Genomic DNA, 20,004 nt, shown 5'->3' on the forward strand with positions numbered 1-20,004 from the left:
TTAATTCAAAACATTTTTATAATAAAAAATAGGATAAAATATATTTACCTCTTACTTGGAGAGGTTCTTGCTTAAGTGGAGCTTTGAGTTCTGCGCCTATATCTTCTGCTGTAAAGTTTATTAAAACAAGTTTACACTGAACAACTGCTTTCACACAAATCTATAAACTTAATTAATATTAGCCAACGTAATATAACAATGCATCAAAACGACAATGTATCATAGAACATGTTGGATTCATCTTAAGAATGTAAGAGTAGTTAAACATTACAAAAGCTATTTATCTCATTAACAGATTAAAGAAGAGAAACTGTACCATCATTTCAGAAGCTAAAGAAAAAGCATTTAGGCCGGGCGTGGTGGCTCAAGCCTGTAATCCCAGTACTTTGGGAGGCCGAGACGGGCGGATCACGAGGTCAGGAGATCGAGACCATCCTGGCTAACACGGTGAAACCCCGTCTCTACTAAAAAATACAAAAAAACTAGCCGGGCGAGGTGGTGGGCGCCTGTAGTCCCAGCTACTCGGGAGGCTGAGGCAGGAGAATGGCGTAAACCCGGGAGGCAGAGCTTGCAGTGAGCCGAGATCCGGCCACTGCACTCCAGCCTGGGCGACAGAGCGAGACTCCGTCTCAAAAAAAAAAAAAAAAAAAAAAAAAAAAGAAAAAGCATTTAATACAATTCAACATCCATGCAAATCTCAAACGCTTTTAGAAAATTAGGACAAAAAGGAATTTCTTTAAGGTAAAACAAACCTACAACAAACATTGTCTTTAATGGTGAACGTTTAAATGCATTTTAAAATTAAGGAACAAAAGAATGCGCAGTTCTTCCATTTAAAACTGTACAGAGATATCATTCAATGAATAAAGAAGGATTATCAAGTAGGACTGGGACAACTCTACAACCCTACACCTACAAAAAAACACATTAAATAAGAAAAATTTGAATCTACCTCCCACCATAAAGAAAAAACAATTACAGGTAGATTAATTAATTATTTAAATGTTAAGGTATTTACATGCCTCATAGTAGACAATACAGAAAACTTTTATGGTACAGAAAGATTTCTTAAACAAGATATAAACAACACAAGAAAAACTGGATAAATTTCTGCCAAGTTAAAACTCATAAAAACTGTTTATCAAATAATCCCATAAAAAACAGAGAAAAAAGAAAGGCCTCAAACTGAGAGAAGATATTTCCAACAAATAGAATCAACAAAAGTAATCAAGAATATTTAAATAAGTCCTCTAGATCAAGAAAATGACAAACCATTAGAAAAAAATAGGAAGGACAATCTTGCAGAGAAAAGGATATACAAATAACCAATAAACATTTGAAAAAATGTCTGCCTCATCATTAATAGAGTCCAAATGAAATCACAAGATGCTATTTTATAACCATCAGATCAAGAAAAAGGAAAATATGACAATACCTAATATTGGCAAGGGTATGGCACAATGAAAACGCATACACTGCTGGTGGAAATATAAATGGGCACAATACCTTGGTAAACAAGTAGGCATTATCTACTACAGTTGAACACAAGCATAAATTATGACCCAGCAATTCTTCTAGGTCAATATATTTGGCTTCAAGGAACTCTTGCATGAGGGCACAAGGACAGAGGTACGTGAGTGTTCAGAGTACCGCCCATTAGCAAGAGAAGAGATAGATACATAGATAGATAGATAGATAGATAGATAGATAGATAGATAGAGAGATAGAACATGTTATATTCACACAACATTTCATACAGCAATGAATAATAACAAACATAATAATGGCCATCTTTCTCTGAGCTTTTACTGTGTGCTAAGTACTACTCTAAGCATGTATCAACTCATTTAACTTATACAACATCCCTGAACAGTATGTGCTATAATTATCTCCAAGAAAATTAATGAACCAGACACACACACCAATCAACAGGATAAATCTTAGCAACTAAATTTAATGAAAGAAGTAAATCACAAAAGAACACATACAATAAGCTATCACAATGAAGTTCACAAACAAGCAAAAGTAAACAATCAGGGCTATATACAAATGTACAAAGCTATTTCCTTTTTTTTCACATGGATACATAGGACAAATGGAGATGTGAGGATGTGATCAAGACAGTGAAGTTCTTAGCTTGAGTAGTAAATTCCAAGGTTTGATTTTATGTTTTTTAACTTATATATGTATTATAATATCCTTTTGTATGTATCAAATACATTGTAAAAATCTCACCCTTAAAACATTTTCCATTATATTTATATCCTCATTCAATAATATTTCAGAGTTTATGAAGAATGGCTACATTTACTAAGTATTTAACATGTGCCATGTACTGTCCTATGCACTTTACAAATTATTTCATTTAATTGTCCAAAAATTGCTCTGAGTGAAAATATTATCATCTTCATCTTATGAGGAAACTGAGACACAGAGATTATTGTAACTTCCCCCAAAGTCACAGAGCCAGTTTTCCTTATTATGAGGAAACTGGGGCATGGAAAGGTTTTGTAAATTCTCCCAAAGTCACACAGCTAGTATTTTAAACATGGAGGTACAGTTATTTTGATTACTCTATACTCTTAACCACTTTCCTGTATTGCCTGTGTTTAGAACAATATTTAATTTTATGTGTAGGTATTTGTGCATTTTTCTAGGGGGTAAAAAAGGAGTAGATAATGGATTACCAACACGGAGATCACTGGAACCTCCTGAAAACAGCAGTTTCTGGACAAGAATGGGAATGGACACAGTAGTTGGGGAGAAAACAGGAGATTAAATGGAAGTAGTATTTGGACTTTCAGCAGGAGCTGAAAAAGAGAATGATTCAAGGAAAGGTTGACTGCATTTTACATAGAGATGGGAATGATGCAATAACCATGAAGAAAATATAAAGTAGGCTAACGGGATAATCCCAAAAGCAAAGTCCTTGAGCAGATGAGATAGTAGGGGACCCAGAATATAAGTCTCTGAAAACATGGAATGAAACAGAAATTAACTAATTCCACATATTTAGATTATGAGTTCATTTAAATGATATGGAACACCACTAAGTCTGACTACTTAACTGTGGTACATTTGTACTTCTGCCATTTTTCAGTTTACCATCTTGTTTTCTTTGCTTTTATTTTTATTTCGCTTTTCCTGCCATCTCTTAGACTGAAAAAGTTTTCTATATTGTCCTCCCAATTGCTATTTAGAATTTCCAAGACTATATTTCTATTGTTTAACATTATTTTTCTTTAAAAAAACCTTTTTATTATTAATTTTTTGGGTTTTTGGTTACATTTGCTTTTATATTTTAATTTTTTTATTTTTAATTTTTATGGGTACACAGTAGATTTATACATTTATGGGGTACGTGAGGTATTTTGAAACAGGCATACAAAGTGTAATAATCACATCAGGGTAAATGGGGCATCGATCATCTCAAATATTTATCCTTTGTGTTAGAAACAACCCAATTATACTTTTAGTTGTTTTTAAATGTACAATAAATTATTGCTGACTGCAGTCACCCTGTTGTGCTATCAAATACTAGATCTTATTCATTCTATCTAACTGCAGTTTTGTACCCATTAACCATCCTCACTCTCCACCTCCCACTATTCTTCCCAGTCCCTAGTTACCATCATTCTACTCTCTCTCTCTCCATGAATTTACTTGTTTTAATTTTAGCTCCACAAATAAGTGAGAACATGCCCTTTTCCTTTCTGTGCCTGCCTTATTTCACTTAAGGTAACAACCTCCAGTTCCATCCGTATTGCTGCAAATGACAGGATCTCATTCTTTTTCATGCCTAAATAATACTCCATTGTATACATAGACTACATTTTCCTTATCCATTCTTTTGCTGATGGACACTTAGTTTGCTTCCAAATCTTGGCTATTGTGAACAGTGCTGCAATAAACATGGGAATGCAGATAGTTCTTCTGATATGCCGATTTCCATATTTATTTATTTATTTATTTTTTTGAGAGGGAGTCTCACTCTGTCGCCAGGCTGGAGTGCAGTGGCACGATCTCAGCTCACCGCAACCTCCACCTCCTGGGTTCAAGCGATTCTCCTGCCTCAGCCTCCTGAGTAGGTGGGACTACCGGCGTGTGCCACCACATCCAGCTAATTTTTTTGTATGATTTCCTTTCTTTTAGGAATATACCTAGTAGTGGAATTGCTGATAGTTCTATTTTTGGTTTTTTGAGGGTCCTCCAAATTGTTCTTCAGAGTAGCTGTACTAATTTACATTCCCATTAACAATGTACAAGGGTTCCCTTTTCTCCACTTCCTCACCAGCATTTGTTATTGCCTGTCTTTTGGATAAAAGCCCTTTGAAGCGGAGTGAGATGATATCTCATTATTGTTTTGATTTGCACTTCTCTGATGATCAATGATGTTGAGCACTTTTTCATATACCTTTTTGCCACTTGCATATTTTCTTTTGAAAATGTCTCTTGAGATCTTTTGCCCACATTTTAATTAGATTATTAGATTTTTTCCCCCTAGAGTTATTTAAGCTTATATATTCTGATGAGATTGATAGTTTACAAATATTTTCTCCCATTTTGTGGGTTGTCTCTTCATTTTGTTGACTGTTTCCTTTGCTGTGCAGAAGCCTTTAAAAATGGACCCCATTTGTCCATTTTTGCTCTGGTTGCCTATGCTTCTGGGATCTAACTCAAGAAATCTTTGCCCAGCTCAATGTCCTGGAGAGTTTCCCCAATGTTTTCTTTAAGTAGTTTCATCATTCAAGGTCTTAGATTTCAGTCTTAATCCATTTTTATTTGATTTTTGTGTATGGCGAGAGAAGGGGTCTAGTTTCATGCTTCTGCATATGGATATCCAATTTTCCCCAGCACCACTTGTTGAATAGACAGTCCTTTCCCCAATGTATGTTTTTGGCACATCTGTCGAAAATGAGTTCACTGTGTATCTATGGATTCACTTATGGGCTCCATATTCTGTTCCATTGGTTTATGTGTTTGTCTCTATGCCAGTAAAACAGCACAAAGGATTTAGGTTTAGTAACCTAAACCTATGCTGTTTAGATTATTAAAGCCCTGTAGTACAATTTGAAGTCAGGTAATATAATTCCTCCACAGTTTTTTCTTGTTGCCCAGAAAGCAAAGGTGGGTAGGGGGTGATTTGGAATAATACATAGGAAAGAGTAAGAGGAAAAATAAATGTTTCTCTAGAATTTCATAGTGATCTAAATGTCTTCCATCATACTATTATTATTTTTTTAAGCATCAGGATCTTGCTATGTCACTCAGGCTGTAGTGCAGTGGCGAGATCATAGCTCACGGCCATCTCCAACTCCTGGGCTCAAGTGATCCCACCTTAGCTTCTCTAGTAGCTGGGACAATAGGTGAACACTATCACACCAAGCTAATTTTTAAATTTTTTGTAGAGATGAGGTCTCACTATGTTGCCCAGCCTGTTCTCAAACTCCTGGGCTCAAGTGATCCTCCCACCTCAGCTTCTCAAAGTGCTGGAAGTACAGGCCTGAGTCACTGAGCCTGGTTATAGTACCAGTCCTCAGCCACTGAGCCTGGTTGATTAGAGTTTTAGCATTTAATATTAAAAGAAAGTTTACTGTTTTATTATCAATAGTTTTACCAGGACATTTTATCCATTTCTTGTTCATCGTTGTCTCTTGGATATCTCATCCCTTCTGTAACTCAGGGTTTCTTCTGCATCTTGCAGGAGTACATGCTTTTTTTGTTTGTTTGTTTTTTAATGTGGAGGGGTTGATTAGTAAAATGACTCTAATCTTTGGGAGATGAAGATGGTTAACAGATAAAAAAATAGAGTAAGACCTACTATTTGATAGCACATTAGGGTGACTATAGTCAGCAATAACTTAATTGCATATTTTAAAATAACTTACAGAATGTAATTGGTTTATAAATCAAAGGATAAATGCTTGAGGGGATGGATACCCCATTCTCCATCATGCGTTTATTTCACATTGCATGCCTGTATCAAAACATCTCATGTACTCCACATATACACCTACTATGTACCTCCCAAAATTTTAGAAAATACGTTTTTTTAAAAATGGCATTCATCTTCATATGTATGATAACATTCCTATTTTTACCCTCACTTTATAAGGATTATTTAGATCACTATAAAATTCTAGAGTAGCATTTATTTTTTCCTCTTACTCTTTCCTGGATATTACTCCAAATCACTCCCCCATCTTTGCTTTCTGCATATTTTTGCAGGTAAAAAGTCTACCTCAGTAGAACAACAATTAGGCTGATAGTATTCTGATTTTTCTCTTTGTCAGCTTTTAAGTTGGGTTGTTTCGTGTTTTGGTTTTTAAATCTGTGGTTTCTCTACACAGTGTCTGGGGTGGATTTCTTTTTATTTATCCTGCTTGGTACTCAAAACATATTTTTGATCTGAGAATTCCTGTTTTTCTCAAATTCTGAAACATTCTCATCCATTATCTCTTTATATATCGATTCCTCGCCATTTCTCTACCTATTAAATGTAGGCTAGAGCTGCATGCTCTTAAATGCTTTCAATTTTTGGAAAATCTTTCTGCCTTCCTATGTGCCTTCAGACTGAATTTCAATTTGCTAACTCTCCTGCTGACGATGACTATTTAGTTTACTACATTTTTACTTTAGTGGCTACGCTTTCATTTCTAAGATTTTTAATTGTCTCCTTTACCTAATTATTTGCTCTGGTTTTATTTCTGCAAGTTTGTGTTTCAAAACTCCCTGTCATTTTTAATGAATATGAGTCCTTCATTTAACCTTTTGAGAACATTAAACTTATTTTAAAGCAATTGAAGCTGTTATTTTAGCTTCATCTGGAATTAATTCACATTTGTTGATTCTGTTGGCTTTCGTAGCATTAGGATTCTTCATGTACTTTGAAATTTCAGAGTTCACCATCTTACCCTGAATAGGGTATATCCTTCATTCTCCTCTTCACATTCTTGTGCTCAGAGTTCAGTCTAATACCTCTATGCAGAACTCGTATTGCCAGTTTGATCTCATATTGCCAGTTTGAAATTCCTTCCCCTCAAGCCAGTCTCTAAGCCAGGAAACAGCAGGTTTCAGTTCCTGGTTCATATGGTTTGGCTCTGTGTCCCCATCCAAATCTCACCTTGAATTATAATCCCCATAATCCCCACTTGTCAAGGGCAGGACCAGGAGGAGGTAATCCGATCATGTGGCAGTTTCCCCCATGCTGTTCTCATGATAGCGAGTGAATCTCTTGAGATCTGATGGTTTTCTAAGTGTCTTGCATTTCCCATTTGCACTCATTCTCTTTCCTGCCACCCTGTGAAGAGGTGCCTTCTGCCATGATTTTAAATTTCCTGAGGCCTCCCCAGTCATGTGGAACTGTGAGTCAATTAAACCTCTTTTCTTCATAAATCACCCAGGCTCAGGTATTCCTTCACAGCAGCATGAGAATGGACTAGTACATTGGTCTTCTCCTTGCCTCCCTAGACCTACAGCCTCCTGTAAGACACAGCCTCGGGTAGCAACTGGAATTAGCTATTTTCAGCCTTCTTCTATGGGGGTGGGTGGATAAGTTCAAATAGTGAGTCTGACTCCAGTACCTTGCTATTCATGTAGCACATGCAGCATATTACTCCAAACAAGCCAGACTCCTAGCTGCCACTTCCAGGTTACAGACCTAGAATCCAGAAGCTTCTGTTCCATTTCTTTGATATAACATGTCTTTTTTTAGTCCAACTATGTCTTCAATTTTCTCTTTTTATGCTTTATTATTCAAATGAGTGGTTAGTAGAACAGGTGCCTCAAAGCATGTATTCACAATACCACTGTGATCAGAAGTTCTGCCTATCCACTGAGTTACCTCTTTCAAAGCTTATGTGAAGCAATTAAATGCCAATATATTAAGCACTAACAAAAGCAAAGCCCTATTTGAAATAAAAGCAAAATATTTTACACATAATTTTTAGTATATTTCTTGGCAATTGTTTTGCAGTGAAAACCACTTGGAAAATGACTAAATACTGTTTGTGTGCTTATTTTATCCTTTTTTTGAGACAGGATCTTGCTGTGTCGCCCACGCTGGAGTGTGGTGGCACAATCAGGGCTCATTGCAGCCTCAACCTGTTGGGCTCAAGTGATCCTCCCGTCTCAATCTCCCGAGTAGCTGGGACTACAAGCACATGCCACCACACCTGGATAATTATTTTTTGTAGAGACAGTGTCTCCCCATGTTACCCAGGCTGGTCTCAAACTCCTGACCTCAAGGAATCCTTCACCTTGGCCTCCCAAAGTGCTAGATTGCAGGTGTGAGCCACTGCACTTGACCAAAATACAGTATGTTTTGATACCTAAAGCATGTACAGAAAATCTAAAAAGGCTTTAAGTATTTGTCAAATCCTAAGTAGGTTATGATGTCATACTGGTAAACTGAAGATAAGCTTAAAAACACTTCTATTTACTAACTACATTTGACCTTGAAAAGTTAAATTATTATTATTTTATTTTTGTCTGGCTACACAGCAAGTAAATTCTAAACTATCTTTATCTGTAGAATCTATATATCCATTTCTTACAATTTAGCTTTGGGAAATAGAGAGCAGGGCAGAGAAGAGTGAAGGGAAAAAGGTAGAATAATACATTTTCAAAACTTACCTAATGTCCAAACAACTGATAGCTACTGTCAAAAATTTCAGAAACAACAGTAGTTTCTACAATGCTCAAATTTATTCAACTAAATCACATAAAATGAGTTGCTCTAAGCTGTGTATTTCTGGATATTCTTCTCACTACAAACTGTCTAGATGTTACTAAATATATAGTGTTATACAGCACAAACAAGAATGCTAGTAAACGGCTTAAACACATGTATGAATACTTATTTTACATAGCACCAACTTAATAAACTCACACTGCATCACTGGAGTAGAATCTTTATGATTTCAATCAGTAACCAAACATTCTATCCATGAATATCTCTAGACATTTGTTTTAAGCTCAAACCCAACGCTGGCTGTTTGCCACACATCTGCTGTCATTAGCAAAATTAAAACTAATTTTACCAAAATTTAACACATCTGAATGCTCCTTAAAAACTTAAGGATTCCTTAGCAAGTCTCTGCTTCTTAATGAGCTGTTCCTGACTTCATCATGTGATTTGAATTATTCAAAACTCAATCTCAAATCCTTAAATATACAAATTACCTTTCAATCAAGCAATTACTTGCTCTCTATCTGATGGCTAACAAGGTCTAATGTGGCCTAAGCAAGTACTGAAAAATTGAGCCCAAAATAAAACTGTCAATAAACAATACATTTCTAATATAAGAAAATAAACTAACATTTTTATTCCAGTCAGCAGAGAAAAAAGAAACTTAATCATGGATCTCAATTTGAAAGATTCTGAATGGTGGAACCGTATTAAATATTTTCCCCTTTGTCTATGTTCACCTCTGCAGAGCATTATAACATATTTTACCCTTAATTATATTATTTCATCCCTATTTCTTTTCCCTTAACTATGTTCTAATAAACATGCTTATTTATGGAACTTAGGGACTCATTACACTCTGCATTCTTTCATTGCATAAAATCAAACTCTCAATCAATATTTACCCCAGCAGTTCTCCATCACCACAAAAGAAAGAGAAGAAATTGCACAGGTAAACCCAAAGGGAGGATGAGGCTTAGGAAAAATAATGAAAACAAGGAACCATTAAAATATATACAGGTTTCTCAAGGAATCTGTAAAATCTTCCCCTGTGAAAGACATCTAACTAAAGGAAAAATGGTCTTGAAATGTTTATTACTCTTCAAACACTGTCTTCTCCTGACACCAGATAGTCTGGTTTTTCTCCAGCCACTCCTTCTCAAGTCTTCTTTGCATGCTCCTCTTCTATCTGTCCCTCACCCATGTGGGGGATTTTATACTAGAAGATCTCTTCTTACTCTAAACACTCCCCGCACTGTCTCAAACAGACCAATGGTTTCAGTTACCATGTATGTATACGTAAAAACTCCTAAATCTTTAGCTCCAGGTTAGAACTCTAAGCATTCACTCACTTATAAATATTTATTATGTCCCTACTATCAGCAAGGCACTGAGGTTCATGTTGTCATGGAGCTTGCAAACATGTAGGTGATGAGGAAATAAATAAAAGATTGAAAACATCAATCAGGAGTAAGTGCTACCTATGCCGAAAATTAAATTAGGGTAGTATTAAAGACTTACTGGGTAGCTACTTTAGGTTGAGTGATTTTAGAATGTCTCTATGCAGAGGTGACATTTAAACTGAGATATGAATGACCGGAAGAGGTTAAGCCATGAGAAGAAGGGCACCTTGGAAAGAGAAAGCAACTAGAGCAAAGGCCCTACAACAACAAGCTTGCCATTTTCTCAGAACCAAAAGGAGAGTGCTTTGGCTGAAACATAATGAACAAGCAAGAGAGTAGTAGAAGAAAATAAAGAGGAATATGGAAGCCAGATCAGCTAGAGAGAACTCTGAGAGTCAGATTAATAAATTTTAATTTTATTCTAGCAGTCTTGGCTTTGTTCTATGGGTAACTAGAAGCCAATGGAGAGTTTTAATTAAAAAAGTGACATGATCTGTTTTTAAAAAGACCACATTTGTTATGTGAAAAATGAACTACAGAAGGACAAGAATGGAAACAGAGATCCCAGGGAGAATACCACCACAGTAAATCAGACAAGAGATAATGATGGCTCAAAGTAGGATAGTAGTTGTGTTAAGACGCGTGACGTTCTTTTTTTTTTTTTTTTTTTGAGATGGAGTCTTGCTCTGTCGCCCAGGTTAGAGTGCAGTGGCGCGATCTCAGCTCGCTGCAACCCCTCCCTACTGGTTTCAAGCAATTTTCCTGCCTCAGCCTCCTAAGTAGCTAGGCTACAGGTGACTGCCACCATGCCCAGCTAATTTTTTGTATTTTTAGTAGAGATGGGGTTTCACCAGGTTAGCCAGGATGGTCTTGATCTCATGACCTCGTGATTGGCCCACCTCGGCCTCCCAAAGTGCTGAGATTACAGGCATGAGCCACCACGCCCGATCTGATGTGTGACATCTTAACAGATGATGCAGTGACTAGTACATTCACTGGATAACCAACTGCCTACTGGTCACTGCATCATCCGTTAAGATCTTCCATAGGTATCTATAATTCGGATGTCCAAACCAAGCCATCATCATCATCTCATTAAAATATCCTCCAACTCTGGTACTCCTAATTTCCTAATTTTAGAAATTATTGAAATCATCTAGACAATTGGCCAAACAGTAACCAAGCACTGCCCTTGGCTTGACCCTCTTCTTCATCCCCCAGACTCAATTACTAAGTCCTAATTATTCAGCTCCTAGGTCTCTTAAGGTCATCTACCCCTTTAAAAAAAAGCATTATCATTACCCTAGTCCAGAACTCCATTTGTACTACTACTTTCAATCTCCCTCCTTTGCAATCTGTTTGCCATTTTGCAACTAGTTATCTTTTTAAAACCTTAAACCTGATCAAGTACCTCCCCTGTTGGGAACAAGCCCCCCAAAATCTGGCCATAAACTGGCCCCAAAAATGGCCATAAACAAAATCTCTGTAGCACTGTGACATGTTCATGATGGCCATAACACCCACGCTGGAAGGTTGTGGGTTTACTGGAATGAGGACAAGGAACACCTGGCCCGCCCAGGGCAGAAAACCACTTAAAGGCATTCTTAAGCCACAAACAAGAGCATGAGTGATCTGTGCCTTAAGGATACGCTCCTTCTGCAGTTAACTAGCCCAGCGTATTCCTTTAATTCGGTCCATCCCTTCATTTCCCATAAGGGATACTTTTAGTTAATCGAATATCTATAGAAACAATGCTAATGACTGGCTTGCTGTTAATAAACACGTGGGTAAATCTCTGTTCAGGGCTGTCAGCTCTGAAGGCTGTGAAACCCCTGATTTCCCACTTCACACCTTTATATTTCTGTGTGTGGGTCTTTAATTCCTCTAGCGCCGCTGAGTTAGGGTCTCTCCGACCGAGCTGGTCTTGGTCCCCTACTTGTATTAATAATACTCTGTTATTCCCACTACCTACAAAACAAAGTCCAAACTCCCGAACAAGAGTCCGATCTGACCACTGCTTAACTCTTGCCATTTTCTCAGAACATGGCTGAGAAAAAGGGAGACTGCTTTGGCTGAAACACAATGAGTAAGCAAGAGAGTGGTAGAAAAAAAATTAAAAGGAATATGGAAGATGGATTACCTTCTCTTGTACTTTCAATGCTACCGACACCACCAAATCCTCTACTCACTATTCCAGGAATTTTACCTCCTTTTTCCACCATTCACCACACCAATACCTACTTTTGTGTGTGTGTGTGTATGTGTGTGTGTGTGTGTGTGTGTTTTTGAGACAGGGTCTCACTCTGTTGCCCAGGCTAGAGTGCAGAGGCACTATCATGGCTCACTGCAACCTTGACTTCTCAGGCTCAAGTGACCCTCCCACCTCAACCTCCTGAGTAGCTGGGACTACAGCTGTACACCACTATGCCCAGATATTTTTTGTATCTTTTGTAGAGACAAGAGTTTCACCATCTTGCTCAGGCTGGTCTCGAACCCACCTTGGCCTCCCAAAGTGCTAGGATTTCAGGTGTGAGCCACCACACCTGGCCAATACCTACTTTTCTTTCATGTCTCGAAGTAGGTATCATTTCCTTATGGAAAGCTTTCCTAACCACTCAAAACTCGGTTAAGTGCCTCTCCCGTGTGCCCCTGCAGCACAATGAATTTCCCCTATCACAGTCTGGTTATCCCTCAGTATTTGTTGGAGATTGGTTCCAGGACCTCCCTATAGATACCAAAATCCATGGATGCTCAAGTCCACCTTATAAAATGGTGCAGTATTTGCATATAACCTATGAACATCCTCCCATTTACTTTAAGTCATTTCTAGATAACTTATAATACCTAATTCAATGCAAATGCTAAGTAAACCATCGTTATACTGTATTGTTTAGGAAACAATGACAAGAAAAAATGTCTGTATATGTTCAGTACAGATGCAGCCATTCATTTTCCCCCCAAATCCTTTGATCCTTGTTTGGCTGAATCCACAGATGCAGAACATATGAATACAGGGCTAAATGTTACAATACAATATTTGTTTGCTTAATTTTCTGCTTTAGTATCAGCTCTGAGTCATTCTCATTTTCTGTCATATAAAAAGTACTCAATAAATACTTCTTGGCTGGGCGCGGTGGCTCAAGCCTGTAATCCCAGCACTTTGGGAGGCCGAGACGGGCGGATCACTAGGTCAGGAGATCGAGACCATCCTGGCTAACACGGTGAAACCCCGTTTCTACTAAAAAATACAAAAAACTAGCCGGGCGAGGTGGCGGGCGCCTGTAGTCCCAGCTACTCAGGAGGCTGAGACAGGAGAATGGCCCGAACCCGGGAGGCGGAGCTTGCAGTGAGCTGAGATCCGGCCACTGCACTCCAGCCTGGGCGACACAGCGAGACTCCGTCTCAAAAAATAAATAAATAAATAAATAAATAAATACTTCTTGAGTAAATTAATGAATAAAGGACTTCCTTTAATGCTTCCTTTTATTGTACCTCAAGCAAAATCTTTTTAAATGCATTGTTAGTCTAGCAAAAAATTATATGAAAAGGGCAAAAATGAAGTGAAAGTAGAACCTCTACAGAATAAATGAACACATCAAAGCCAGCTCTCCCTTGATTTCTATTGAAGCTTGGATTCTTTGAGCTTATTTCTACCTCCAGACCTACAAGGGGCATGGAAGACCAGAGAATAAGACTAGGTTCTGCCCAAGATAAGGAGTCTAACAGGGGACACTGAAGTAAAAAGCCACAGCCATGGAATCACTATGAACTAGAAATAAATAATACACATAGAAGGGAACAGCAAGGAAATTGGCCTGTCTGTATTTTGGTGTTAAATAGTGGGGAAGAAAAAACGACTCCTCTGAAAATCCTACAGACAAGTGAACCCTAACACAAGTATACATCTGAATTCACAATGTAAATCTAAAGCAGAGAACTGAATTTAATGTGGTCCCAATAATGCTACTAGAGAGTAGCATACAAAAGCCAAAACAAATCCCTCCTGGCAGAAAGTCATTTTCAGTCCAGATAAACATCAAATACTTTCAAGATGCAAAAACATCATGGAAAATGAACAACTCACAGTTATAAAACACAGTTATGACATCATGAATAAGAGCAAAAAAGGTAAGAAAAGGATCATATAGTGAGAAACAAAAAGATTTCATATAGCAGAATTTTCTGTTAAAAATATAAAAGTTATGTTTAATGTATCTAATAAAAGGTAAGTCTGAAAATACAACCAAAGAATTAAAGACCAACCAAGCAAGGTAAAAAACAATTTCTAAAAATGAAAAATATGGCCGGTATGGTGGCTCACCCCTGTAATGCCAGCACTTTGGAAGGCTGAGGCAGGAGGATTGCTTGAGCCCAGGAGTTCAAGACCAGCCTGGGCAACACAGAGAGACCTTGTCTCTACAAAATACAAAAATAAATTAGCTGGGCATGGCAGCACACACCTGTTTTCTCAGCTACTTGGGGGCTGAGGTAGGTCGAGCCCATGAGGTCGAGGCTGCAGCGAACCATGATCACACCACTGTACTCCAGCCTGGGCAATAGAATGAGACTTGGTCTCAAAAATATATATATATATATATATAGAGAGAGAGAGAGATATACACACACACACACACATATATACACACACACATCTCTATATACACACACACATATATACACACACGTACATATATATATATATATAAAATCATTTAAGTTAAAAACCCAACATACATAATCAACCAGCATATTTGAGGCAACTAAAGAGGAAATTAGTGATTCTGGTAGACCTGAGGAAATAATACAGAATGCAGGCCAGAAAGGTAAAGAAATAGAAAATATGATAGAGAGGTTTAGAGACATGAAAAACATATGATGTAACATATTTCTAACTGAAGTTCCAGAAGAAAATACATAAATGGGAAGATGTAATATCTGAAGGGATAATAAGAGAACTGCAGAATTCCAGAATTGTAGAAAAATATCCATCTTCAGATCTAGGAACCCCAACAAATCTCAAGTAGAATAAATACAAAGAGATACATAGCTAGTTACTTCATAATAAAACTGCCATTTATACCAAAGAAAAAGACTTTCAAATTAAAGTTAATCAAATTTTAAAATGCTGTCAAATAGAAAAGATATACAAACAAAGGCATAATATCTGACTTCTCAACAATTAGTGGAAGCCAAAAGACAATTGAGTAACATCTTAAATGTGCCTTTCCCACAAAAGATCCTCACCTAAATGAACTTCTATAGGATGCACATCAGACAGAAAGATTAGATATAAGAAAAGGTGGCTAACAAAGACTCTGAATAAATCTAAGCAAACAACAATGTATATTTCATAGCAGAGAAAGAGCAGAATAGACAGAAAATATTAGTAGTAGTACATAAGTTGTACTACTAGTAGTACAAGTAGTACATAAGTTGGAGGAGGCGATCAGAATTAAAGCACTCTAAAGCTTTTGTGTTTTTCAGAAGGAAAGTAAATTTATCAATTAACTTTAGTCTTTGAAGTACAGACACAGAGTCTGAAACTTTCAAATGAAAGAAAGAGAATATTGGAGAGGGGATGATGGAATGAGGGGAAAAAAAAAGAGGCAAAAAAGGAATTTAAGAAAACAGGACAAAGAAACATGACAAAATGGTAGAAATAAGTTTAACTATATCAGTGATTACAGTAAATGTAAACTGCTTAAACTTCCAGTTAAAAGACATAGATGATTGTATTAAGACAAAAAGTTAAAATCAAAGGATGGGAAAATAGTAACCAAAAGAAATGTAGTGGAGAGGTCACTAAAGAAAAAGAGTAGCTGCACAATGATAGAGGGTATAATTCATCAGTGTTATGTAATAATTCTAAATACGTATGCATCTAATGACAGCCTCAAATTATAAAAAGTAAAAATTTACAGAACCATAAAAAAAAGACCATCAAATCTACTATCAGACTCTGATACTCCAACATCTCCCTTGGTAATAATGAATTTTTAAAACAGGACAAAGATTTGTATTGAACACTAAAAATAAGAATTGATGTGTATAAACACCACACCAGCAATTAAAAATACATATTATTTTCAAGACAGGAAAATCATTTAGAAAAACTGACTAAGTGCTAAACCAAAATGTTACACTCAACAAATTTCAAGACTGAATCAACACAGACCACAGTTTGTGAAAAACATTTAATACAAAAAGATAAACAAAAATTCCATCTATCTGTAAATTTAAAATGATACTTTAACAACTAAAAAGTCATAGAAGAATCACAACAGAAATAAGAATACATTTAGAATTATAAATAATAAAAATATTATATATCAAAACTGTGGAATGTGTTATGGCTTAAATGTCTACAGAAAGGAAGGAAGGGTTAATATTAATAAACTAAGTATCTAACTGACAATTAATAACAGAATGACAGAACCAAAAAACAAGAGATGCTAGTGAGGCTGCAGAGAAAAGTCAATACTTAATACACTGCTGGTGGGAATGTAAGTTAGTTCAGCCACTGTGGAAAGCAGATTGGAGATTTCTCAAAGAACTCCAGCAATCCCATTAGAGAGTGCATATCAAAAAGAAATAAATTATTCTACCAAAAAGACACATGCACTCGGTGTTCATTGCAGCAATATTCACAATTGCAAAGACTTGGAATCAACCTAGTTGTCCATCAATGATGTACTGGATAAAGAATATATGGTACATATACACCATGGAATACCATGCAGCCACAAAAAGGAATGAATTATGTCCCTTGCAGCAACATGCATGTAGCTAGAGGCCATTATCCTAAGCAAATTGACACAGAAAACAAAAAACCAAGTACTACATATTCTCACTTATAACTAGGAACTAAACACTAGGTACGCATGAACATAAAGACAGCAAAAATAGGTACTGGGGACTACTAGATGAGGGAGAGAGAGAGAGGGCAGCAATGGTTGAAAAACTATTTGGTACTAGGCTCACTATCTGGGTGATGAGATCAAGTGTACCCCACACCTCATCATCAGACAAAATACCCATGTAACAAGCCCTCACATGTACCCTCCTATATCTAAATAAAAGTTGAAGTTATAAAACAATAAAACAGAGAAAAAATAATGACAGAACAAACACACAAAAAAAGACAGCAAGGAGGCTATAATTAAAAAGCAAAAATTGATGAAATAGGATACAAACATATAATGGTTCAAAGTAAAAAAAATTACTTGGAAAAATAATAAAAGACAAACCTCTGGGAAGACTAGTCAAGAAAATAAACCAAATATTAGGAATGAAAAAAGGACACAACTACATATGCTATTGAGAGTAAACAGGGAATATCATTATACACCTTATACCAATAAATTAAAAATTTAGTTTAAGTAGATAAGTAGATAGTTTTTCATAGAAAACTGAGTCACAAAGAAACAGAAAAAATAAAGAAATTAAACAAGTGGTTTAATAGTTCCCACAAAGAAAACATCAGTCCAGACAGTATTATAAGTAAGTTCTATCAAACATTCAGGGAACAAATAATTTCACACAAACTATTCCAGTATACAGAAAAAAATACATTAAAAAAATTTATACATACCTGTTTCAAATGACGGTACTTTTTCCACTCTGAGAGTTTGTGATCCCTGTCCTTCTTTCTGAACATTTGTGGAGTAAAACTTTACTTGACTCAGTGTACCAATATATGGATGAGTACAGGGAACCATGTTTGAAAAGCTTCCAAATGTCACTAAATTCTGCCACTCTAAAAGAAAAAACATATATACTTTGATTTCAAACCAACTCCCAGCTGCACAATTAATTGCCAAGTCACCCTCTCCAGAGGAGGTGTTTCACTGCTTCTAGGTACACAGGAAATACATTTTGTAAAGAAAAATTAGTGACAACATTCTAATTTTCTCTAACCTGTAAACTTATTTGGAAATTTTTAAAAATATTAAAAAATCAAATAAAATATTTATGCTAGTCAGTTATTTTGAAAGGTATATAGTACATAATAGAAACCCTTTATTTTGCATGCTGGTTGCAAGCTAAAAAAATTTTGGCATAATTACTTTTCAGAATAAAGGACTCTGGGAGGGAAGGTCAGGAAGACTTCCTACACAAAATTATCCTGTGTCCTTCTTCCACTAGCTAAAGATTCATTCCTCTTTCATTTCACAATCAATAAGTGAATTATATTAATCATTCATTCATACTGTCACCAATTTTTTAATCAGATAATTAGATCAACATTTGGTGAGATGCCTCAGTATATGGGGAATTTTAATTGAGTGAAGAATAGAAGACTAATTACAAAGCACTTCAGCTGCTTCCTCTGGGTTTACTGTGAGCTTTGAAGGGCTCAAATACAGAAGGAAAATATATTCCACAATTTACCCAAGTACAAGAAAACCAAATTTGTCTCTATTTTCCTGTGACCCTCCTTCTCTTTTATTTTTTACTATGAGTACTGAGAATTCCTCTTTTTGAAAGAACCCAAAAACCCTATCTAGATAATATTCATATATTTTGTAAAGTTTTAGGTGAAATCAAATTACATCATTACAGATAGTCAAGTTTTTCCAAGGATGGAGGGTTGAGCGTTTAAGAGTTGAAACTTTTTTAACTGCTTAATAATGATCTTCCAAAAATGTTAATTCATGTATTGTGTGTGCAGATATATGCATTCTGAAAGAAAAGTCATTTCTTAATGGCGCAGAGAATTCATCAGGAACATAAATTACTAATGTTGAAGATAATATGAAGAGCACAAAGGGCATAAGGGAATATAAGTATTCACTCAAGTTTCAGGCCTAGAACTTACTTCCTTGAAAGTTTCTGATGTCAACTGATTCTTTTACTTATTTGGGAAACTGTTGAAGGCCTAGAATGTTTTTGGTCATTTGTGTCTATTTTTTAAAGGGTCAGTAAAGCAAATATAACAGAAGATTCCTACACATTAAAATATGCTGCCTGCTAGCAAAAATAATTAGTAAATATGGGCTAAAGCAGATTTTCATAGGAAACACACTCCAGAAAAGCATCTTCTTCATCCTGGCCACTGGTGTTCCGACTCTTCAGCCCTATTCAAAATATCTTCTGTAATTATTACCTGACAAAGGCAATATGCTACTTTTTTTTTTTCACACACTGATGAAATACTTTCATAGAATTTGTGCTAAGATGTTTAAAGAGGGATTACTCCACAGTTTAAAAGTCCTTCCTTGGAAGATGACCCATTTCCATGACTTGATGCTAGATTTTTTTCAACATTCTCCTTTGTTTTTAAAACAGTACAGAAAATCTCAAACATATGCAAAGGTAGAAAAACCAGCACAATAAACTGTCACGTACTCATTGCCTACTTTCAACAATGATCAACTCATGGTCAATTTCATCTCATCGCTACCTGCACCAATATTAATTTGAAGCAAATCTCAGACATAATTTCATCCATAAATATTTCAGTATGTATTTACAAGAAACAAACACTTTAACACAACCATAACACCATTAGCAGAAATTTTAAAAAAATCCTTAGTATCATCAAATATTCTCAATTTCAAATTTCCAGTTGTTACAAATGTTATAATTTTTTTCCAGTTTCTACGTGAATAGATTCAGACAAAGTTTACATATTGGGACTAATTGAGATGTCTTTTAAGTCTCTTTTAAGCTACAGAATGTCTGCTTTTTTTTGTTTTGTTTTGTTCTGTTTAACTGCAATTTTTATGTTGAAAAAGCCAGGTTGTTTGTCCTGAATTTTTGTCCTGGTGATTTCCCAGGCTGATTTTGCTGACTGAATTCCTATGGTATTGTTTAGCACATTCTTCTATATGTTCTATAAATCAATGGCTGTAAAGGCTTTATCTAACTTCAGGCTCTTTTTATTAGGTCAACAGTACTTTGTTAAGTGGT

The 20,004-nt window shown here is 36.1% G+C and overlaps 1 protein-coding gene across 1 annotated transcript in view; it reads right to left on the minus strand.

The window, feature by feature from the left end:
• LOC105487707 (solute carrier family 30 member 9) overlaps positions 1-20,004 on the minus strand; it is a 105,748-nt gene that overhangs the window by 77,141 nt on the left and 8,603 nt on the right. Inside the window, exons 2-3 of the mRNA XM_011751251.2 lie at positions 17,684-17,848; positions 49-108 (exon numbers count right to left, since the gene is read on the minus strand). Of these exons, the coding sequence (XP_011749553.1) occupies positions 49-108; positions 17,684-17,848 (225 nt within the window). The remainder of the gene's footprint in view (positions 1-48; positions 109-17,683; positions 17,849-20,004) is intronic.

The sequence above is a fragment of the Macaca nemestrina genome, chromosome 3 (genome assembly GCF_043159975.1).
Source record: "Macaca nemestrina isolate mMacNem1 chromosome 3, mMacNem.hap1, whole genome shotgun sequence".
NCBI lineage: Eukaryota > Metazoa > Chordata > Mammalia > Primates > Cercopithecidae > Macaca > Macaca nemestrina.